The 18,951-nt window shown below is 38.9% G+C and overlaps 2 protein-coding genes across 2 annotated transcripts in view; one reads left to right on the forward strand and one right to left on the reverse strand.

Annotated features, from left to right (window-relative positions):
• The first annotated feature begins 1,087 nt into the window (after nt 1-1,087).
• LOC143353642 (acyl-CoA Delta-9 desaturase) lies at nt 1,088-9,442 on the forward strand. Its single transcript, XM_076787118.1, has 6 exons — nt 1,088-1,323; nt 1,613-1,752; nt 2,455-2,585; nt 2,694-2,899; nt 4,050-4,232; nt 5,304-9,442. The coding sequence occupies exons 2-6, from the start codon at nt 1,614-1,616 to the stop codon at nt 5,611-5,613; spliced, it is 969 nt and encodes a 322-aa protein (XP_076643233.1). The 5' UTR covers nt 1,088-1,323; nt 1,613; the 3' UTR covers nt 5,614-9,442.
• The window catches only part of LOC143353641 (acyl-CoA Delta-9 desaturase), a 36,631-nt gene continuing 25,707 nt past the window's right edge, over nt 8,028-18,951 (reverse strand). The window contains exons 2-6 of the mRNA XM_076787117.1: nt 14,724-14,941; nt 13,642-13,772; nt 12,559-12,764; nt 11,572-11,757; nt 8,028-10,499 (exon numbers count right to left, since the gene is read on the reverse strand). Of these exons, the coding sequence (XP_076643232.1) occupies nt 10,175-10,499; nt 11,572-11,757; nt 12,559-12,764; nt 13,642-13,772; nt 14,724-14,928 (1,053 nt within the window). The 5' untranslated portion in view covers nt 14,929-14,941 and the 3' untranslated portion in view covers nt 8,028-10,174. The remainder of the gene's footprint in view (nt 10,500-11,571; nt 11,758-12,558; nt 12,765-13,641; nt 13,773-14,723; nt 14,942-18,951) is intronic.

Raw genomic sequence — 18,951 nt, forward strand, 5'->3', positions numbered from 1 at the left:
ATGGCCATTAACACTTCATTCACTGGGAACGTAACTTGATATTCTATGTACAAGACAATTGAGTCTGTTTCCGCTGAGAATTATATTATAAATAAATATATTACAATAATAAATGATTTTAAACAGGAGAACACATCCAGATAATAAACTCTTGCTTACATAAAAAATATTAGCTTATTATCACCAATTTATAGAATTGGAAATATATATAGAGATTATTTTGGAATTTATAACACCGTACAATCTGCGAAACGTAATAAATTAAAAAAATTTCGATGGAGTGGAATATAGAAAATAGAGTCTTCCAAAAATTATAAAATGTAGAATGTAGTAGAATTCAAGGCGGTTTTGTTTTATTATTAATTTGCAACAGGTATTGTCGAAAGAAAAATGGTTTCTTCTATTTTGTGATTCTTTAAAGTCTGTAGATGTGTAAATTTGTCAAAGCTTACGTAATCTGATTACCAACAATGCAATAAAATCCTGAATATCAGAGTAAAAGTTTGCCAGATTTTCTGCTGTATGAACTGATATCTAAAACTGTTGATATCTCTATAGAAGTCCACACTCTTGGAGCTACAACGGATTATGATAATATCAAGAGAATTCAAGTGGAATCGATTGGGATCACAAGGTTCAATGGTTGCAATGTCCAAAATTCAAGAGCACGCTGAAAGGCACTTAAGAAGCATCATCATGGACAATGGGTGGGCACGTGCGAAAATTCAAATTATGATCGCCCGCTCACTGACCAGAAACTCATATACGGAATATTTCTGATCATTTAGACTACCGAAGTATCTATAAAACTGCTTGTCCAAACTTGTAACACCGCAAACAATACGAGCAAATGACCCATTAAAACTAATAAAATTTGTGTGCAAATCACAATCTGACATTTCCGACTCAATCTGCAGAATAAAAGAACGTCAATTTGTAAGAGTCCTCCAGCATATACTCACTCGCTGCAATCAGCATAAACATAATGGAAACCGTAGAATAACTAATTCGATCTACCCGTTTGCATATGAATTTTGTGGTTCGATATGTGTTTCGTGTGGAGAGAAGGGGGAAGGTGTGGGTGCAGTGTGAAGTGTACGAAATGTGGAAGCACTACGATCTAGCAAAATCTCGATTGGCGTCGGCAGCCTATGCGTAGCCGCTTCAACAAGGACAAAAACAAAGGAAATGACGGTGTAAAAAGAACATTAATGAAATTCGAACGAAGACCTCGAGGTCAATCGACGAGACTCAAAACCGGCATTAGTCGTCGTAGTTCGTCTCGGGTCCTGCAGTAGCTCGTTTCGTGCTACAAAAATCAAGGTAAAGTTCATCGCCGTGGCCACGTTGTCCAAAATACATACCAGGGTATCTTTTCTCTCTAATCCGATTCATCGTAACACTCCTTCAATGGAAAATAGTTCCGAGATTTCAGTGGCATTTTGTTCGGTCGCGAGAATTCTTTTCGAGACCATAGGACCTTTTTTCCGAATTTCACGCGACAGACACACGCGTTCGAACAAGTGAAAGATCCGACGACTGTACAAGTTTTTCCTTCCCGTCGACCCTCTCCGGTTTTGATGTGTGTATTTTTGTTTTCTTGTGGTACCAGGATGTCGAACAACAAGGAGCCCGTGAAGAAGCAGGAAATCAAATGGGGGGCCGTGCTGTGGTACATACACCTGCACGTTCTTGGTGTTTATGCCCTCTGGCTGATGATCACTTCCGCCAAATGGATGACCGTGTTCTTTAGTAAGACATTTCATGTTTGTTAACAGTCATGTTTCAATGTTATTAAAAGTCATAAACGATCGGAACCACTCGTTCACAATTAGAGTACAAAAATAACTTGTTGCGCTTCTCAAATCCTAATAAAATTTGGTTTCCTTAATGGATACAGTTGAACCTCAATTATCCAAATTGAACGGGGAAACACAATTGTTCGCATATTAGAACAGTTACTGGATTAGAGTGCTAGATTCAATTTTTATGAATCAATACAATAAATAGCGTTGCATATGGATAGCTTCTCAATAGTTTGCATTTTCTTGATCTGTAGAAATTACTGTAATTCGCATGTACAAGGGAGAAAGTAACTTAGCTAATAATACAAATCAAGTTAAATGCGTAGAAATGTTCACATTTTATCCCTCATAGTTATCGTATCTATGCAATGAAATGTGTAATTCGTTGTTAAAAACTTAGCAACGGACCTTCTCGTTTTGAAACCCGCCAAGAAAAGTAAAAACGTTGTATTTAGAAAAGTTTACAGAGTCATTGTAGGTAAGAATTATTCTCAAAATTAAATTTCTCAAAAATGTCGAGTGATGGAGAGAAACGGTTTGCGTATTCGTAACCAACATAAATTCTATAATTGGTACAAGAAACCGAAGAAAAATCTTTAATTCAATGAAATATGATTGTGGGAATAATAATGTTTGCTTTAAACTGCAGCGCTTTTTATAACAATGACCGGCTGTCTTGGCGTGACCGTGGGCGCCCACAGATTGTGGGCTCACAGAAGTTTCGGGGCATCGGGGTCGCTCAGACTCTTCCTCATGTTGGCTCACACCCTCGCTGGCGTGGTAAGTATCTCAAGGATGTTATGTCAATCGAATGCTTGGATGATCGCCCACATCGCAGAGAGATCTATAATTAGCAAATATTTATCTGAAAGAATTCTACATTTGCAGGGGCCAATCTACGACTGGGTGCTCTACCACAGGATCCATCACAAGTTTTACGGGACCGACAAGGATCCGTATAACCACAAAAAAGGATTCATATACAGCCACTACATGGGAAACTTCCAATCCCCGAAAGTCGATTACGAACAGGCGAAAGCCGAAGTGGACATGAGCGATCTGGATAACGATATATACGTTTGGGCACAGAAGCAGTAAGATCTACTTATAACGCAGGTGGCTTGGAGCTAATGCGTCATTAATTTTATTCGAAATGCTTCGATTTGCTTCGATCATGTAATCTTGATTCCGCCATTGCGTGTGAATGGATACAGCTCATTGGTGTAATCTTCAGCGAGTCACTGAAGTACGCTCTTTGGAACGAAGTCACTTTTTCAAAAGTGAGCCAAACGACTTGGATTTTTTTTTTTTTTTTTGGAGAAGTTAGAATAATTAGTTTACTAGATAATGTAGAAGCGGGATTTTTAAATTTTGGTACATTTGAGATGAAGAAAAAAAGGCGCCATTTGTTTCTTTCAGACGGCTAGAACAGTCAAAATTAATGACCGATAGGACGGCTTTCTCGCGACGTTACTTATGAACACGTCCTAAAATTTGTAATAGAACGTCTTGTAAAAATTTGTGCTACTACTTCGAACATGTATGAACACATATGCAAAGTTTCAGCTTACTGGTTTCTACCATCTTCTTGAAATTAACTCCAAACCGAAAACGCGCGTCTACCCCTTAGACCGAAGAACCCAGCAGGGTTAATTAGAGTCTTAACCCTTTGCACTCGAAGGTACTTTAACTCCAAAACGAAACATTTCTTATGACCTAGAATATTTCCCTCGTATATATATATTTTTATGTTATACATATGAAAATGGTGCAATTTACTCGTACAATACTGAAGTATTTAGTAATTTATTACATACAAACAAATTTAATAATGTAAAATATATTTCGAATAACGATACAGCAATTTTTAGTGGCGCCTTACAGTCGCCATTCGAGTGCTAAGGGTTAATACTCTCCAGTCTAATTGCAATCAATCGTCGTGTTTGTGTGATTAAAGTCATAGGTTCCTTTCATTTACATGATAACTACTTCGGTAATTTTAGAGCCAACATTTGACTAACGAAACTTTATGTAACAGCAACATCCATTTCAGTCCCATTCAGCTATAGCCCGTGCGGGTAGAAAATTTGATTTTTCGGGCATAAGCGACTTGGGACGATGGTTCAGCCTATGACAATATTTTTCTCGCTGACGTCATCATTTCTCGCGGACATCGGTGGGCGTCCTTGCCCTTGCTCCGTCAATTTCGGGAAATTCTTAACGAGTTTGGTTTCATTTTTCTAGTTTCTACTGGCTAATCTTTGGCATATTCGGATTACTGCTGCCATTGAATGCACCATTGGAGTACTGGGACGAGTCGATGGGACTTACTGTGATGCTTACAGGAATTTTGCGGTTTGCCATAACAGTGAACGTGTCTTGGCTGGTGAACAGTGCTCTTATCGTCTGGAACGTCGAACAGAACGAGTTAATGTCCATTTTTGATACCTTTTCTTTACTGTACAAACTTTTCATTAAAATGCCGAAGAGTCACGGCACCGTCGTTATTGCTACAGACGGCATATACACGAAATAAAGTAAATCAGAGTCGCTATTATAAAATCACGAAGACAAACGTTTCAACTTTTGTACGTAGTGTTGAATCTGATTTCGTAAGAGCAATTAAACATATAAACTATAGTAATATTCTAGATAGAGTGGTACATTTTACAATTCCAACAAACTCCGATTATTTTGGTTTTCCTCATGATCACACATCCTTTAATAAACATTTTTAAATCATAATTATTCTATTCTTTGACTACAGTAGTATCTAATTTGACTGTAGGCGTCCGATAACAATTTTCCGAATAGTCTCCAGTTCAGTGGATGAATTCGCGACGGTAACATAATACTTGGAACTATTCCCATCGTGATCCGACAGAGGACAGCAGTTGATGATTTTTATCAAATGCATATGACAACAATTGTCGACTGTGGACTGGCCGATGGTCACTTCACAATACGAAGAAATTAACACTAAACCTACCACGGTCAAAATGACCGGATTTCTATTTCAAAATTATTGAAATTAGAAAAACGTTTTCATTGAAAATTACTTAATTGATTTCTTCATTTAAGCACGTATTATAATGAAAATCGTACAAAGTTCAATTCACTTTTCTCCCTTCTATAAGATGTTTCACTTTTATATGTTTTGTGTTTCGTAGGTTTAGTGTTAAATTAATAGACTGCTGATCATTAGGCGAAAAAAAAAAAAATGTACCAAGTCGAACATCTAGAAGAAGATCTTCTTTTAACAATCTTAATAGATCGAAAATAATACTACAATATTTTGAAATTCTTCCAATGTCTTTACAGTTGTGTATTTCAGCTATTGATTTTAGTCGAGTGCGTGACATCTGCAGTTTATTAAGAAATTGTAAATAATATTCCATAATAACAACTGACTAAGGAGCTGTGTATTCCACGCATTGTTCAAAGTGATTGATTGAGTGAGTCACTGATCAGGATAACGTATTAATCGACTTATTTTAGATTCAGATCATCTCCGAACTGGAGCATCTTCTTCATCCGGAGGACCAACTGGCCAGCCTACCATTACAAACTTCCATGGGACTGGAAGAGCGGCGAATTTGGCACATACGACGCGGGCTGTAGCACGTTTTTCATAAAAATGTGGTACGAGCTCGGGTTCATAAACCGCATGCAAACAGTCGTCTCCGAGGATGTCAGAGATCTTCTCCATGAGGTTGCAGCGCAAAAGACTACCGTGGAAAAGGGATTTGACAAACTCAAAGATATCGCCGAGTACAACGCGTCGAAGTCACAACTCCAGTTTCGCTAGTGAAAATAACATTGAACAGATTCGTGGAGTCGTTTATACGTTTAAAATTGTAAGCTTCATTTACCAGTTACATCTACATTGTGTACAATATCCTCAACGTTGGATTAGCGCTCAAAGAATATCCGAGGTCTTCAAATTCATCCACCTAAAAACAGACTTTAAGCGTCGAGTCATTCGAGAGGATTCAATTAAATTGTCTTTGTGTTATGCTTAATGTACCATAATTATTAAGTGCGCCGTTTAATAGCGTCTCGACAATAATGCAAGCGTGCACTAGTGAGATCATTTAAACGTTTGATATCCGTATGCATTTCCTTTGATGTAAGTACATATACGGATGTACGATTACAGGTGGGAGAAAATTTAAAGAGTCCATGACAATACAAGACGAAAACGAAGAATAAAAAAATTGCGATATCGGCTTTATTGTTTAGTTATTAACAATTAAAAATCCGCTTGCATGTTGGTTGCTTGGTGCTTCTATGATAAGGTTGTATCTGTTACTTGATATACATATGAATATCGCGCGCCTCTGTGACGTAAGCTACGTACACCTCTGTTGGTCGGGTTGCCGCATTTTAGGCGGATTTTTAATTGTTAACAACTAAAAAATGAAGCCGAATCTCAATATTTTTATTCTTCATTTTCGTCTTCTATTGTCATGGAGAACCACACCTTAAACTTTATCCCACCTACAAGTCGAACTATAATAACTGTTCGGTTTAGAACGCTAAAAACAAAGGTAACTTTTCCGATTTTTATTGAAACAACTATGTAGTGGTACTTTTTAAAACTTTTGGAATAATTTATCTCTTATTAAAAAAATATGTACTGATTTTCTTGTTCAAAATTATATGTAGTAAACACTTCTACAGGGCTTCGTTAGCGTAGATGCAAACTGGTGGACATTTTATAACATTTAAATCATGCCACAAAAGAAAAAATTGATATTCTTAATTTTTATATCCTTATATTTTTGATGTACTTAAAAAATTCGAGGAAGGTACAAAATATACAAATTGGTAGATCATTGAATGAGAATTTGCAATTTTAGGCTATTATATAATTAATTGATCATTCAATTGCCGCCAATTTCAAATAAGCGTCGTGAGTAGGTAAAATGTGAAACATGAAACTGCAAGTACCTCCACCATTTTGTAAGATTTGATTTAAATATTTGAAAAATAAAACTGCAAATTTCAATTTTATTCCTAAAAAAAATGAAGTTTTTCTAATTATCTCCGAAAAAATGTTGAAACTTTAATTTCTTTTGTCCGTCCCAATGCTTTTCCTACCCTTAATAGTACAGACGAGGTACCTAAAGGGTGTTATAGAATGAAGAGCATATTTTTGTATTCTTTAGAAGACTTCATAAAATTTCAATGTAGATATTGCATTCTGCAACATTGCTGTTTAGCGGAATAAAAGAGGTTAACGGAAGAACGAGTAAACTGTTTATTTCATACCATGCATGCCTTTATTGAAACCAAAACGACGAAACGCGTGTATATACATGCACGCATCTAGATTACAATTGTGTTCAAATTAAAGAGCAAAATTAATAAGAAAAAAAAAATTGTTGCCTTCGCATTAATTAAAATCAATTCAAAATTCTGTCGCAACAGGAAGAAAACCGAACTATCGCAAGTTCGGTCTCTAAACAAAACCGAATACATTTGTTTCTTTATCCTGGTAACAGCGCACTCCTTCCTTTAAGGTATAAGATTAATCTTTAGATCTAACCACGAAAGTTTTCTTGAAATCCGTACTGTTTTACACTGCGAACAGACATATAGAATTTTTCTTAGAAAAAATTGATACGCGTCTGTGCGCGATTTTTATGTATGTGTATCACTAATCGAGAAACTCCACGGACGCTTGAGACGAGGTTTAAAAATATGACGTACAATGTGATTACCGTAACGCCGACATTAAGACTGGCATTGTTACGGAAAATTACATTTCTCAACGTCGTCGTGTCGCCATTGTGCGCTCTGAACTGTCGTGAAAAGTCCGAAAATGCCCCGCATTCCCGGCTTGTCGATCATCCTTCCAAACTATAATACAGGAATCACATGTTCGATGTACTCTGCGCTCGCACAACTCGAGAGACACCAAGGAACAGAGGGTGGAAAAAGAATCTATTGTCATGGTAGGGTTGAGAACACAGGAACACGCACACGAAAAGCTTAAATCAATTTCAGATGTCTTTTCGAAATAAAATCAACTCATTCGATTACAACTTTACTCGAACGAAACATTTTTATTCTTGATTTTGAGATAGGACGGAGGTACCTAGAAAGTCTGTTACCAAAATATTTTAAAATACGACTTCGACTATCCTTACATCGTAGAAGTTAGGACGGGGATCCGGTAAGTTGTAGACATTCGTTAGAAAACTTCTGAGCACTCTCTTCATCGATAAAATAAAGTGTTCTTTATTACGGAACATCTAAGCATTCGATTCCTTCAACAAAAATGTTCAATCTGATGATTGTTCTAGTTTTTGTCTTCTTAAAACTGTTATTTTTAAGGATAAGTTAGGGACTGCTCAAAAGTGTCCGCTAAAAATATACTTTGACGTTACATACTTTCGTTCCATTCGAGTATTCTTTCAAAAACATTCCACTCTCTATAGGTAGATCCGATTAGGACGTTGCGACGATTGAAGTGCTTTTCAATTGATTTTGCAGGAAGGTATACAACATATTTTTTCTTTTCGTAATAATCGCATTTCTTTCTCTTAGTTTATAATATTGCAATATAGTATCTTGCAAAGAATCATACAAATTACATGTGTTGTAAATCGCTATCACGCACATGGTACTATACCCTTAAAGTAACCAAAATGTTCGTCGCGTCAACATCAAGATACCCGGTTACTGAATTTCGTTTCGTTCAGATTATCATCGAGTGCTATCACCTTCTGTTAGTCACGCGCTTGTCCCACAGACCGCTAGAATTAGTTGAGGATGCGTAATGGTCGCCTTTAATCCTAGAAAGCGTGAATTATCACCTTGTTTTTTTGCGTTCAGGTACCTGATAAGCTTCTCATAAGCTCGTTACGGTTGCAATTTGATGCAACGCATCTAGTAATTCTGCTATATCGTATGGTGAGTACCCTTTCATTTTAGTACACATTTATCGCGATCGAATTTAGTGAGAGAAATCCGAAGAAACGGTTCTATGAATCAGATATACCCAACGTAATGCTACCGACCAAAAAAGCTTGTACCAGAGGTAGTTCGCGTATACGTTTGAAGGTTCCTTGACTTCAGGGAAAATCCGGTAATGTTCTGAACAGTGAAAGATTGAAAGTGACAAAACAGAGTAAGAAACAAGAGATAATTAATGAAACCGTCAATCGGTGAATGTGAAGCATCCCGCTGTTCTTGGTTGCATCCACCAATGATTCACCATCGAACTAGAATCGTATAATAATTACAGCGGGTCTCGTTCGATGATAAAATCATTGATCCTTCCGATATACTAGAATTGGAATTCAATGGGCAATTCCACAGCTACGTATAACAAGTTACAGACGCATTCCGCGCGCATTCTTGCTTGCCTGATCGAGTAGAAAACCGAGCCCGGCGGCTGATCAGTGAAACAAAATCAAACAACTGGGCGTCCGTCATGTTTCGACAATGTGCTCTCTTCGAAATAAATAATCCCGACGGAGGTCAGTTACCCGACGGTAACTGCCGCTCCGTGCCCCGTCGGCCCAAACCGTTGATCAACAAACGACGGGACAACATTAAATAAAGTCTATTTACTAACCGCGCTTAGACGCCGATCGATAAAACCGAAGAAAAATAAGAAAAAACAATGTGGGCAGGATGATCACATTACGACCAAGGGTCTTTGGTAACGTTTATTCAACTTAATCTCACCACCCGCGGAGACGAACTATTGAACTATGTATCAAACAATCGACGCTTCTGGGGGATCTGAATCAATCGAGAACGATCGTCAAACGCGAGCTTATATCGTTAGAGTCTAGAACGCAATCGCAGAAACAAGATACGGTTAAACAAGCCGATTGGAGCGAGCGGCTTGTTTTGGAAATCGCCGAGAGGACATTCAGAACCTGCCAAATGATCCATCAAATCGGTCGCGTAATCGTAAAGGCCAGCTGTATTCAACGCGTCAGAGCAGCTCTCGCTGCTTATCCCGGCGGAAATCAATGTTCACGCAATGGACAACAGCACACTGTACTATGATAGCGTGATATACGTGTGATTCGGTAAAAACGACGATTGTTTGTTCTATTCTTCTTTTTCTCATTTTTGGTAATTCCGTAATAATTTCTATCAAGTTCATATCGTAGTCCTATTCAAGTTATGTGCATTTATCCAAAAGACGGCGTTCGATCGGCTTCACAGATTATCAAACGTAGCTGGCGTCCCCGCAACCGCGTAACTAAAAATACTAATTGATGCCCCAAAATGTTCCGATTAGTTTCTTGGATAGCTCAACCAGGTCCCGTCCTAATAACTGTACAAAGAACTAGCCGCCGTTCATTTAACGCGACAACGATCGGCCATTTCGCGGATCGCCTCTAGTGACCATTCTTTATAGTATGCGTCACTATCGTCTGGTCCCTGTCCTCTTGCGTCTGATCCTTGTCGCCCCAGCCCCAGAGTTCGTGGCTACCATCCCCTGTTCGTGCCACTCGTTTCTGCACCATGTCCTTGGGAACCAGCTTCAGATCGTACGCTAAACCAATCTTCGCGTTGAAGTCGATGAAAGCTGTCGTCAGGTTGAATCTGTAGTTGCCCAACTCGGCGGTCTTGTAGTCCCACGGGAACACGTGGTGGTAGTTGTGCCAGCCCTCACCGAACGCTGTTATAGCTACCGCCTTGTTCTCGGAGGGGTTGATAAACCTAGAGTCAATTAAAGGACCCTGTTTAATGTCAATCGACAGAACAGTTTGCTTCGCCTCGAATTCGGGCACCGCGTTTGGGAAACCTTTGCTAACTAAATTTTGTAAACCAAATGGAAAAAAAACAGGAATAACATTTTTTATTTTTGAAGTCTCGTTTTCGAGAACAGAATTTGAAGATTCCTCGCGTTCGCGTGCTTTTTAGTACACTATACATATGCAGGAAGTAGAATTGAATGGTCACGATCTATTCGCTACATTTTCAAACTGAATTTTCTCGAAAACGAAGCTTCGGATGAAAAAATTGTATTCTCTATGTTTTTTCTTATTTTGTCATAAGGAACCACCTCGTGCCCGTTCGCGCATGTTATTCAGCCGCAACGTGTATGACACCGTACCGGTATTTTACATTTCGGTAGAAGTTCCTGGATTCTATTACAGTCAATGATCCTCTATAACACGATTTTCGTATAGTACTGTGAAAACATTATGGCAATCCTTCTATAAAACGATATGCTTGCAACTAGATTTCCATATAGCTTGACTTAATAGACTGTTGGGCATCGTCCGCATTCCCCTGATTTGTATTGCTCCTAAATTTCGCTTGGCGGTTTCAATACAACCACTAATTCAATACAACACGAATTAATGTTTGTTATAGGAGGGGTTGGATCTGGGTTCTCGAGTTAAAATAGCTTCGAGTGCAAAGCTATTACTCAATTATTGCACTGAAGTTACGCTGCTTTTTCATATAGTGCATTCATCGAAAATACCATTAACACGTTGACTGCCGTGATGGTCATAGCTGACCGGCGCATTATCGAACACGAGAAAAATGCGTAAATCTCGAAAACAATAACGTTTACAATTTTGTAACTGCAATTAATACTAGAATTTAAGGTGATTAGTGTACGTGCAAACAGGTCAATATTTCAATAACTCGAATATACATACATTTATATGACGTGATTGTGATATGGACAAATTCGCTCCGGCGATGGAGGCAAACCAGCAAACTATGCTCGGCAGTAAACGTGTTAATAGTTCAACTGTTAATGGATGATTCTACCAACCTGTCGTACGGTTTGTTGCCGAACAAATGAGCAGCGGAGTTGACCAGCCACGTGGCGTTCAGTGTGAAAACATATCGCAGGATCGTCGGTATGAAATAAGCGTTCGACCACGTTTCACCCCACAGGTAAACCGGAAGGACAGTGGGCAATGCGAAGCACGTCAATGGCATAAGGAATTTGTAGTACCTGCGAACACATTACGAGAGGTGTTTCGTAAAAAATCACAACTTCCAGGTCCTAAAAGTGCCAATCTCCTCAAAACGAAAAAATTATTTAGTGAGCATATCATATGAGATGGTAATTCTCCGAAAGTTATTCCGGAGAACAGTAACTTCCAAGGGCCAATTAAATTCAAGGGCAACAAAAAGGAACAAACTCGACGCGGTTAATCGTACTATCTCTACGATTTCGAAACACGTTACGTGCATAGTTCACAGATAAAAAAAAACGTTGTAGTTTACGACAGCATCAACGTCATAGACGTTAAAATTCATGAGGCAGTTAACATTGTGATGAATGTGCCTAGCAAAAAAGCTCCAACAACTTAACGCGATGAAAGACAGTCTTGTAGAAATAGTACATCGCACTCGTGTTTTAATGGTGAACCAAAAGTCAGTTCATGTTACTGCGATATGTAATTGATAAATTAGGTACTCGGATCCGTGATTTATTTGTGCGTGCAGAATCATTTGCATACACAAACAAACAAGCCGTGTCCCATCCATGTTTTTTCATCTGTACACTTGCATGATTTTCGTTTCCATTTTGTTATGAAGGTATGATTCCTCTTTTACTGTACTCTCTACTAGACTTCATAATCGAGATTAACGTTCCTTTACAAATGAGTGGCTCTTATTAAGGCTCTTGTTACCTTCGACACACACGCACTAGAATTTTTCGAAACGCCTGAATAGTTCTTTGAACAATTCTATTTACGATTTCAATTGAATTCATTTCTAGATATCAGAGTGATCGAGCAGGACTTACTTCTTTTGGAAAGCAAGGATGGGGTTATTTTTTAGATCACTCAGGTCGATTCCCTTTCCCTTTACAGAGATGTCCGGGTGTTTTCTGCACAATAGCCAACCAACGTGCGCGAAGAAGAAGCCTCTTGTCGCGTTATGGGGGTCGGCGTTTGTTTCGCTGTATTTATGGTGAAGTCTGTGATCCCTGGCCCAGTCGATCGCCGCGTCCTGTGAAATAAAAAATTGAGGAAAATATTTAGTGTTTGCTCATGACACAGTTCCTGTAAGAGAACATGCGAAACCCCAGGATAATAAAATTCGCGATGTTATCTCATTACATTTATCTTTCGACTATAAATGCTAACTACCATCTTGCTTTCAGACTAAACTTTAAATTTGATATTGATCCATTACTCTTTCCCGTGCCAGTTCTCAGCCGTGATATGATAGTCTTGAATGTATACGAATGATGAACATTAGGTTGGGGCAAAAACAAAGGCTGCATTCTTTAGCTTTGTGTTTCACAAATAATTTCTTTAATCAATCTCACTGCTTATTGCTTCAATCGATAAAGTTGAGTTTCCGTCAAATTCTAACACTTCAAATTTGCAACTCAAAATCAGTCATAGGTTTTTTTTTTAATTTATTTATTTATACAGGTCGCATCAACAACTAGGTCATTAGCGACCACAGATATTATATCATAATGTTACATTATTATATCTTTGTACTTAACATATAAGTCACTTATAAGTATACTGAGGAGTAATGATATTTGTTTAATGATTAATGAATATGAAACAAGAGCTCGAACTTTTTCTTTAAAAAAAAACTTGTTTCACTCGTTTGTTGCATAAACCGAAGATAAAAAACTTGAGACCTGAAACCTAAACGTCATATAAGATGAAAAAAGGCTAATAGGTGTTGGTGTTAGAAGCGGAGATCGGAATAAACTTAACAGTTCAACATTATATCACTTTGTATTACAATACATGTGTATTATAGTCATGAAAGTAAACTACACGGGTACACGTGCATCTACATACACGTGAAATAGGGACCTAACTAACAGCTACGAAGGGTTCAACAGCCGAAATCTAGTTACCTGGAACGCCAGCGTGTTCATAATCATCAGACAAAATTCCAACGGCCATTTTGCCTTGTATGCTCTGTGTGCCCATAATCTGTGAGCGCCGGCGGTGATTCCCAAGCCAGACAATACATACAGACCAAAGGCTATGAACAGAAAAAGAGCGAAAGAACAATTAACATAAAACAGTTGATCATATTTACACGCGTCATCATAATCGATTCTCAAGAAACGATTACTTGAAATTCAAGTAAGAAATTCTGAAAGTTGTCACTTCCAGTTGAACAAAACTTACAAGCATTCCCCGAAGCAATTCGTGACTAGATGCAGATAAATGAAAACATAATTCCAAATAAAATGTTCTTATTTTGCACATTTTCGTATATTTCTCCTTTCTCCAACTTTTTCCAACGCATATGCTAAAGCGTATTACATATATTATTAACATTTAACGTAAGCAATATATGATTAATGTATCTGAATTTTCATTCATTATTTGCTGAATTTCCGAATAAAACTGGCGCGAATAAACCTTCGAATCGAACCGATGCGAATGAAATCAGAATCTTGTTGCATTCAATATGATTGGTATTATTCTACAATATTCCGATTCCGCACAATTATTAATCGATATCTACTGATAACCAAGTTAATGGAATACAATCTAGAGAAAATAATTTTCACGTATAAAAAAAACTTATAAACAATTACGTCGATATAGCATATAAGTGAGAAAAAATAACAGCCAGGTACGGCAATATTTAAATTTTCCAAGTATCTAACTCGACCTGTCACACCACGCTATCAGCGGCTCGTTTCGCCAAACTCAGTAGACTTTGCTGAATTTTTGATCCAATTAAAGCTTCTTTTGTAACTCGAACTGACAGAAACGGTCACGCAAGCACGGAGTTTAATAAAATTCGAATGTAAGGCTGAAAATTACAGTGACTGCATGAACAGCGAGTTTAGTGCTTGCAACGTAGAGGAGCGGGCCGTGTGAACACATAATTCCCAATCTACGATCATTGTGTCTCGCAAGCTTGTTCGTCCGCCATAAATCGGCAAAGCCTAAGATTTGAAAGATTCATTTCACTTACCGAAAAGTAGTGTCGGCCATTTGGCGGAGGTGAAGGCAAGGTACACGCCGTAAATTGCCGCCAGATGAAGGTATGCGAAAATGATTACATTCCTCCAGACGATGCGTCTCACATACTTCGTTTTTTGTTGCTCGATCACGGCGTCCTCGCACTTTTCATCTTCATACAACACTCCTGTCGGAGTACTGGTGATGTTTGGCGCCATTCTTTTTCCACTTCTGCAAAAAAACGATTGCTATTGTTAATTAACGAACGCGCATCGTAATAATTTGTTCGCTAACCTGGAACGCTGTACCGTTAAATCGAAAAATATTAACCTTCCAACAGGGGATGACGAGTTAACGATAGACGATTTTAATTATTTTCTTAATTCGATGAGTAATTCTTAAATATATCTTAATTATACTTGTTTCTTTTTTTTTTGTTATGTCTCTGTAAGTATTACGAGGTACAATTAACTTTTATTTACAAATTCGGTCGAAATAAATATTAGATAAATCAATTCAGTTATTGAATTGTTCAGGTCCGCTTTGAAAGTCTTACGAGTTAATTATTCTGTAAACTTTCTTTCTCTATATAGTTTTATAAAATCGATTTTTGAGCTTTTCACATGTTCCACAGGAATTTACATCAATTCCCATTTACCGAAGGAGTGGAAGTGGATTTTCCAGCGGAAACTAGTCGCGTCGAAAGCATTTATGCACGTCCGAGAAAATGAAACTACATTTCGAGGAACGCTGTTCCGCCGTAAGGACGATCGATAATCATTGCCCCGATTATTCGACTCGTAACGACTGAACTCTGCTGCCGTGCAAAAGCTCGCAGGTATCCTTGGTGAACGCGAACACGCTCGTGCACAAGCGCCGGAAATCATTTTCAATCATTTTCATTTTCTTAACTTCCGCTTCACTTCGCAGAAGTCTGTAAAAAGAGCTCTCGTTATTCTATTAATCGGACGACAAGACTAGATCTTCGTCTATTTAGCACTCTTCAGTAATTCATCGTTATTAATTAGAATTTTCTTTCAGCACGTCATCATCGTGCGGCTTTAACGATCGTATGGAATCGCAACGATCGTTTCCTTTTTTCTTGCGAACACGAGAAATGGATATAAATCATTCTAATAAATTACCATCATTGTCGCGGAAATAATTTCTGACGCAAACATGTCACATCCTAATGCTTAATAGATTAATTTTTGCCACCTATGTGCATCAACACGCACCTTGTTTTTTGCCACCTCTTTCCACACGCAATATGTAAATCGGCAGTAAAAGGTCAGTACAATTCCGATAAAAGCAGAGAGAGAGAGAGAGAGAGAGAGAGAGAGAGAGAGAGAGCTCGGTTTGAATTATCACTGGGTTTACGGCAGGGTTTTGTTGTTTGGCTCGCCAAATATTTTGGAATTTACAATTTGGCCCGCCTAGGTAAAATTTTGGAAACCCTTGGTTTACGGGACCCGTCAAAATGACGTGACCTAATATTTTTTATTTACCATTGTTGAGATTGGTTAAACATTCGACAGAAATATTGAAAATGGCTAAACATTTGGACAGACGTGTTCTTGTTATTGTTTATAAACTACTATGAAGTGGTCACGTTCAGTTCTCCGTAAATCCAGTGTTAGCACGTTCACGGACAGTAAAAATTTCAGTGAGCTGCAAAAATAGACAAGCAATTTTTCTTGAAACTAGTTGCACTATCCGAAATCTGATTAGAAATAAACAATAACAATAAGTTAACTGTCATTAGTAATGACAAATAAAATGTATATTAATTGCAAAAACAAATTTCAATTTGAAATGTATATTAATTACAAACACTTAAGGTTGTGTAAAATTAAATGAATAAAAATTGGCTTCAAAATTTGAATGCTATAGGATTCACGTCATTTTGCATCACTATGAAAATGAATGCTACAGCATTTGCGTCCGCGAACGTGTTAAAGCCTTTCGATTGTTTACTAGAATAGACCGTAGAAACAGTTTTAGACAACTCTTACAGCGTCACGAACGGTAATAAAGAAGGATCGTTTACTATCCTAGGAAATGACACTTATCTCTGATTTCATTTTGCAAGCCTCGTATGAACGTCGATACAATTTTCTTACGATCGCACGAACGTCGTACACAATTGTATCGCATTTTCATTGATTTCGCTATCTTATCGTTCGACTCCGCGTTAGAAACGCACGAGGAAGTCAATATTTCGAGCATGATGATCCTGGATAATCTACTTCCACGGTTACGTTATCGCAGACGTTCTGGCTGCCAAAAATTTCCGTCACGACCACGATTTCTGATTCGAACGGGAATTTCGACCGCGAATAAATTACAGCGCGATAGTAAACACTTGATCCCGCGCGACCCCAATTATTCAACGTTTATCGGCAATTAGATGTACGTACCGAAGAGTCTCAAAACCCGAGAAACGATTACGACAGGCAAAAACCCAACAACTTCGATGTGTGAAATGTACATAATAATCTTTCCCGTTTTTTTCTTTTTTATTTGTTCATCGAAGCCGACTTCATTTTTCCCTACAAGAAAGTCCGGTACATTGAACAAAACCGTTTCTCGTTTCAGCCGAATACATTAAATCGTCCAGTAAGCAAACATCAAACGATCGCGCTGACCATGTTAATTAATTCGAAAAATATAACGCCAGATCCAGAACGCGTAACGCTGCCGTACCGGACTGGACCCCACTCTTTCCGTAACCGAATCGAGTGCAACAGTTGCAACGAGGTCCATTCAATCGTTCCCGGTCCAAAAAAAAAAAAAAAAAAAAGGCGTCTAATCGAACGGGAACACGGCGGAGCGGCTGGGAGACCTGGCGCGTTCGATCGTTCCGACGAACTATTGCTGCGATTTCGCATAAACGTCGGAAACTGTGGAATCGGGGACACCAGGTCGGAGTAACAGTTCTGATCACGGATGGTCAAGCTAGCCGGGCAAAACCTCCGGTAAATAGAAATGGCGATCGTACCTGTCTATCGGTCAGGAAGTCCGCGTACCGCCTACTTCCGACATCATTCTAGGTCATCATCCGTGCTCCCGGAGTCGCGTGTGAACGTCGCGAAACGAAACCCGGTTGTCCCATATACTCCCATCGGAACGGAACAACATCCCGGCGAAGATCGATACGAAAGGGGGGAAGAAAAAACCTCTCGACTAAACCTGGCGATTCCAGGAGAAACTCTGTTCGACATCGTCCGCATGACTCGCGTATCCAGTGGACGGTGAACAAACAACAACACCATCTACATTCTCTAATGTTAATGCAGAGCCCTACCCGAACGGATCTTCGAGGATACTTTGCCCTTGATCAGGACATCAATGCCAGCTAGCCAGACTCCAGGGTGTAACGAGTTTTCCAGGGCGTGACCGGCATCTATAAAGCCTCGTTTTACCGGAACATCGAGCACCCTCGGGAACAGAGACAAGGTGAACCCGGTCCGGATCGCAGAGAACAGTCGGATTCGAGCTGACCGAAACCCGAACGAGGTCGTCTATCGACTGCCGCGAGGATCGCGAGGACGTCCTAGCACCGCGGCGCAGGCTCGTTTGCCACCGGGACACCAACTATGGCGACTATGATCATTCTACCCGAAATTTCCAGCGGGTCTCTTGACCCGCGCGCCTTTACGAGGCGAAACGTTCCCTGTCACCTTGACATTATGCGAGTGTCCTTCGAACACGTACGACGGTTTCGACCAGCTCACCTTTGAAGCGCTTGCGCAATATTCTTACGTGCGAGATTGGAATTATGCATATATTGGTTCTTAGAAGATTATCACAGGTGAAATTCTAGGTACAGTATGACCTAGCTCGTTGCCCGAAATGGGACCGAAAATGCGTCGATGCGTTCTTCTTTTGTGCAACGAAAGAAGAAATCTGTTTTACTACTTTCTCACACCCGAAGCTCGGGGTGTTACGGTTACTCTAATAATTGAGCGTACACGAGCTATCAAAATTTGTTCAATTAACAGAAAAGATTTTCTCGCATATCAAATGTTTATTCACATAATGCGAGGTCCAAACAAATGATTAACCAATCAAACTGTTAGCTGTAACTAGTAAAAAGCTACTATTACTATTTCTTTCACGAAATTTCTTATACGCATCGTCTAGTAAACAAATCTTCCAAAATCCTTAAAGGAACTTGAACCGTTTGGTTCGTTTCTTAAAAAGTTACTTCATTGTAAAGAGTGTCCCAATATTAATTC

Source organism: Halictus rubicundus, chromosome 4 (assembly GCF_050948215.1).
Source record: "Halictus rubicundus isolate RS-2024b chromosome 4, iyHalRubi1_principal, whole genome shotgun sequence".
Classification (NCBI taxonomy): domain Eukaryota; kingdom Metazoa; phylum Arthropoda; class Insecta; order Hymenoptera; family Halictidae; genus Halictus; species Halictus rubicundus.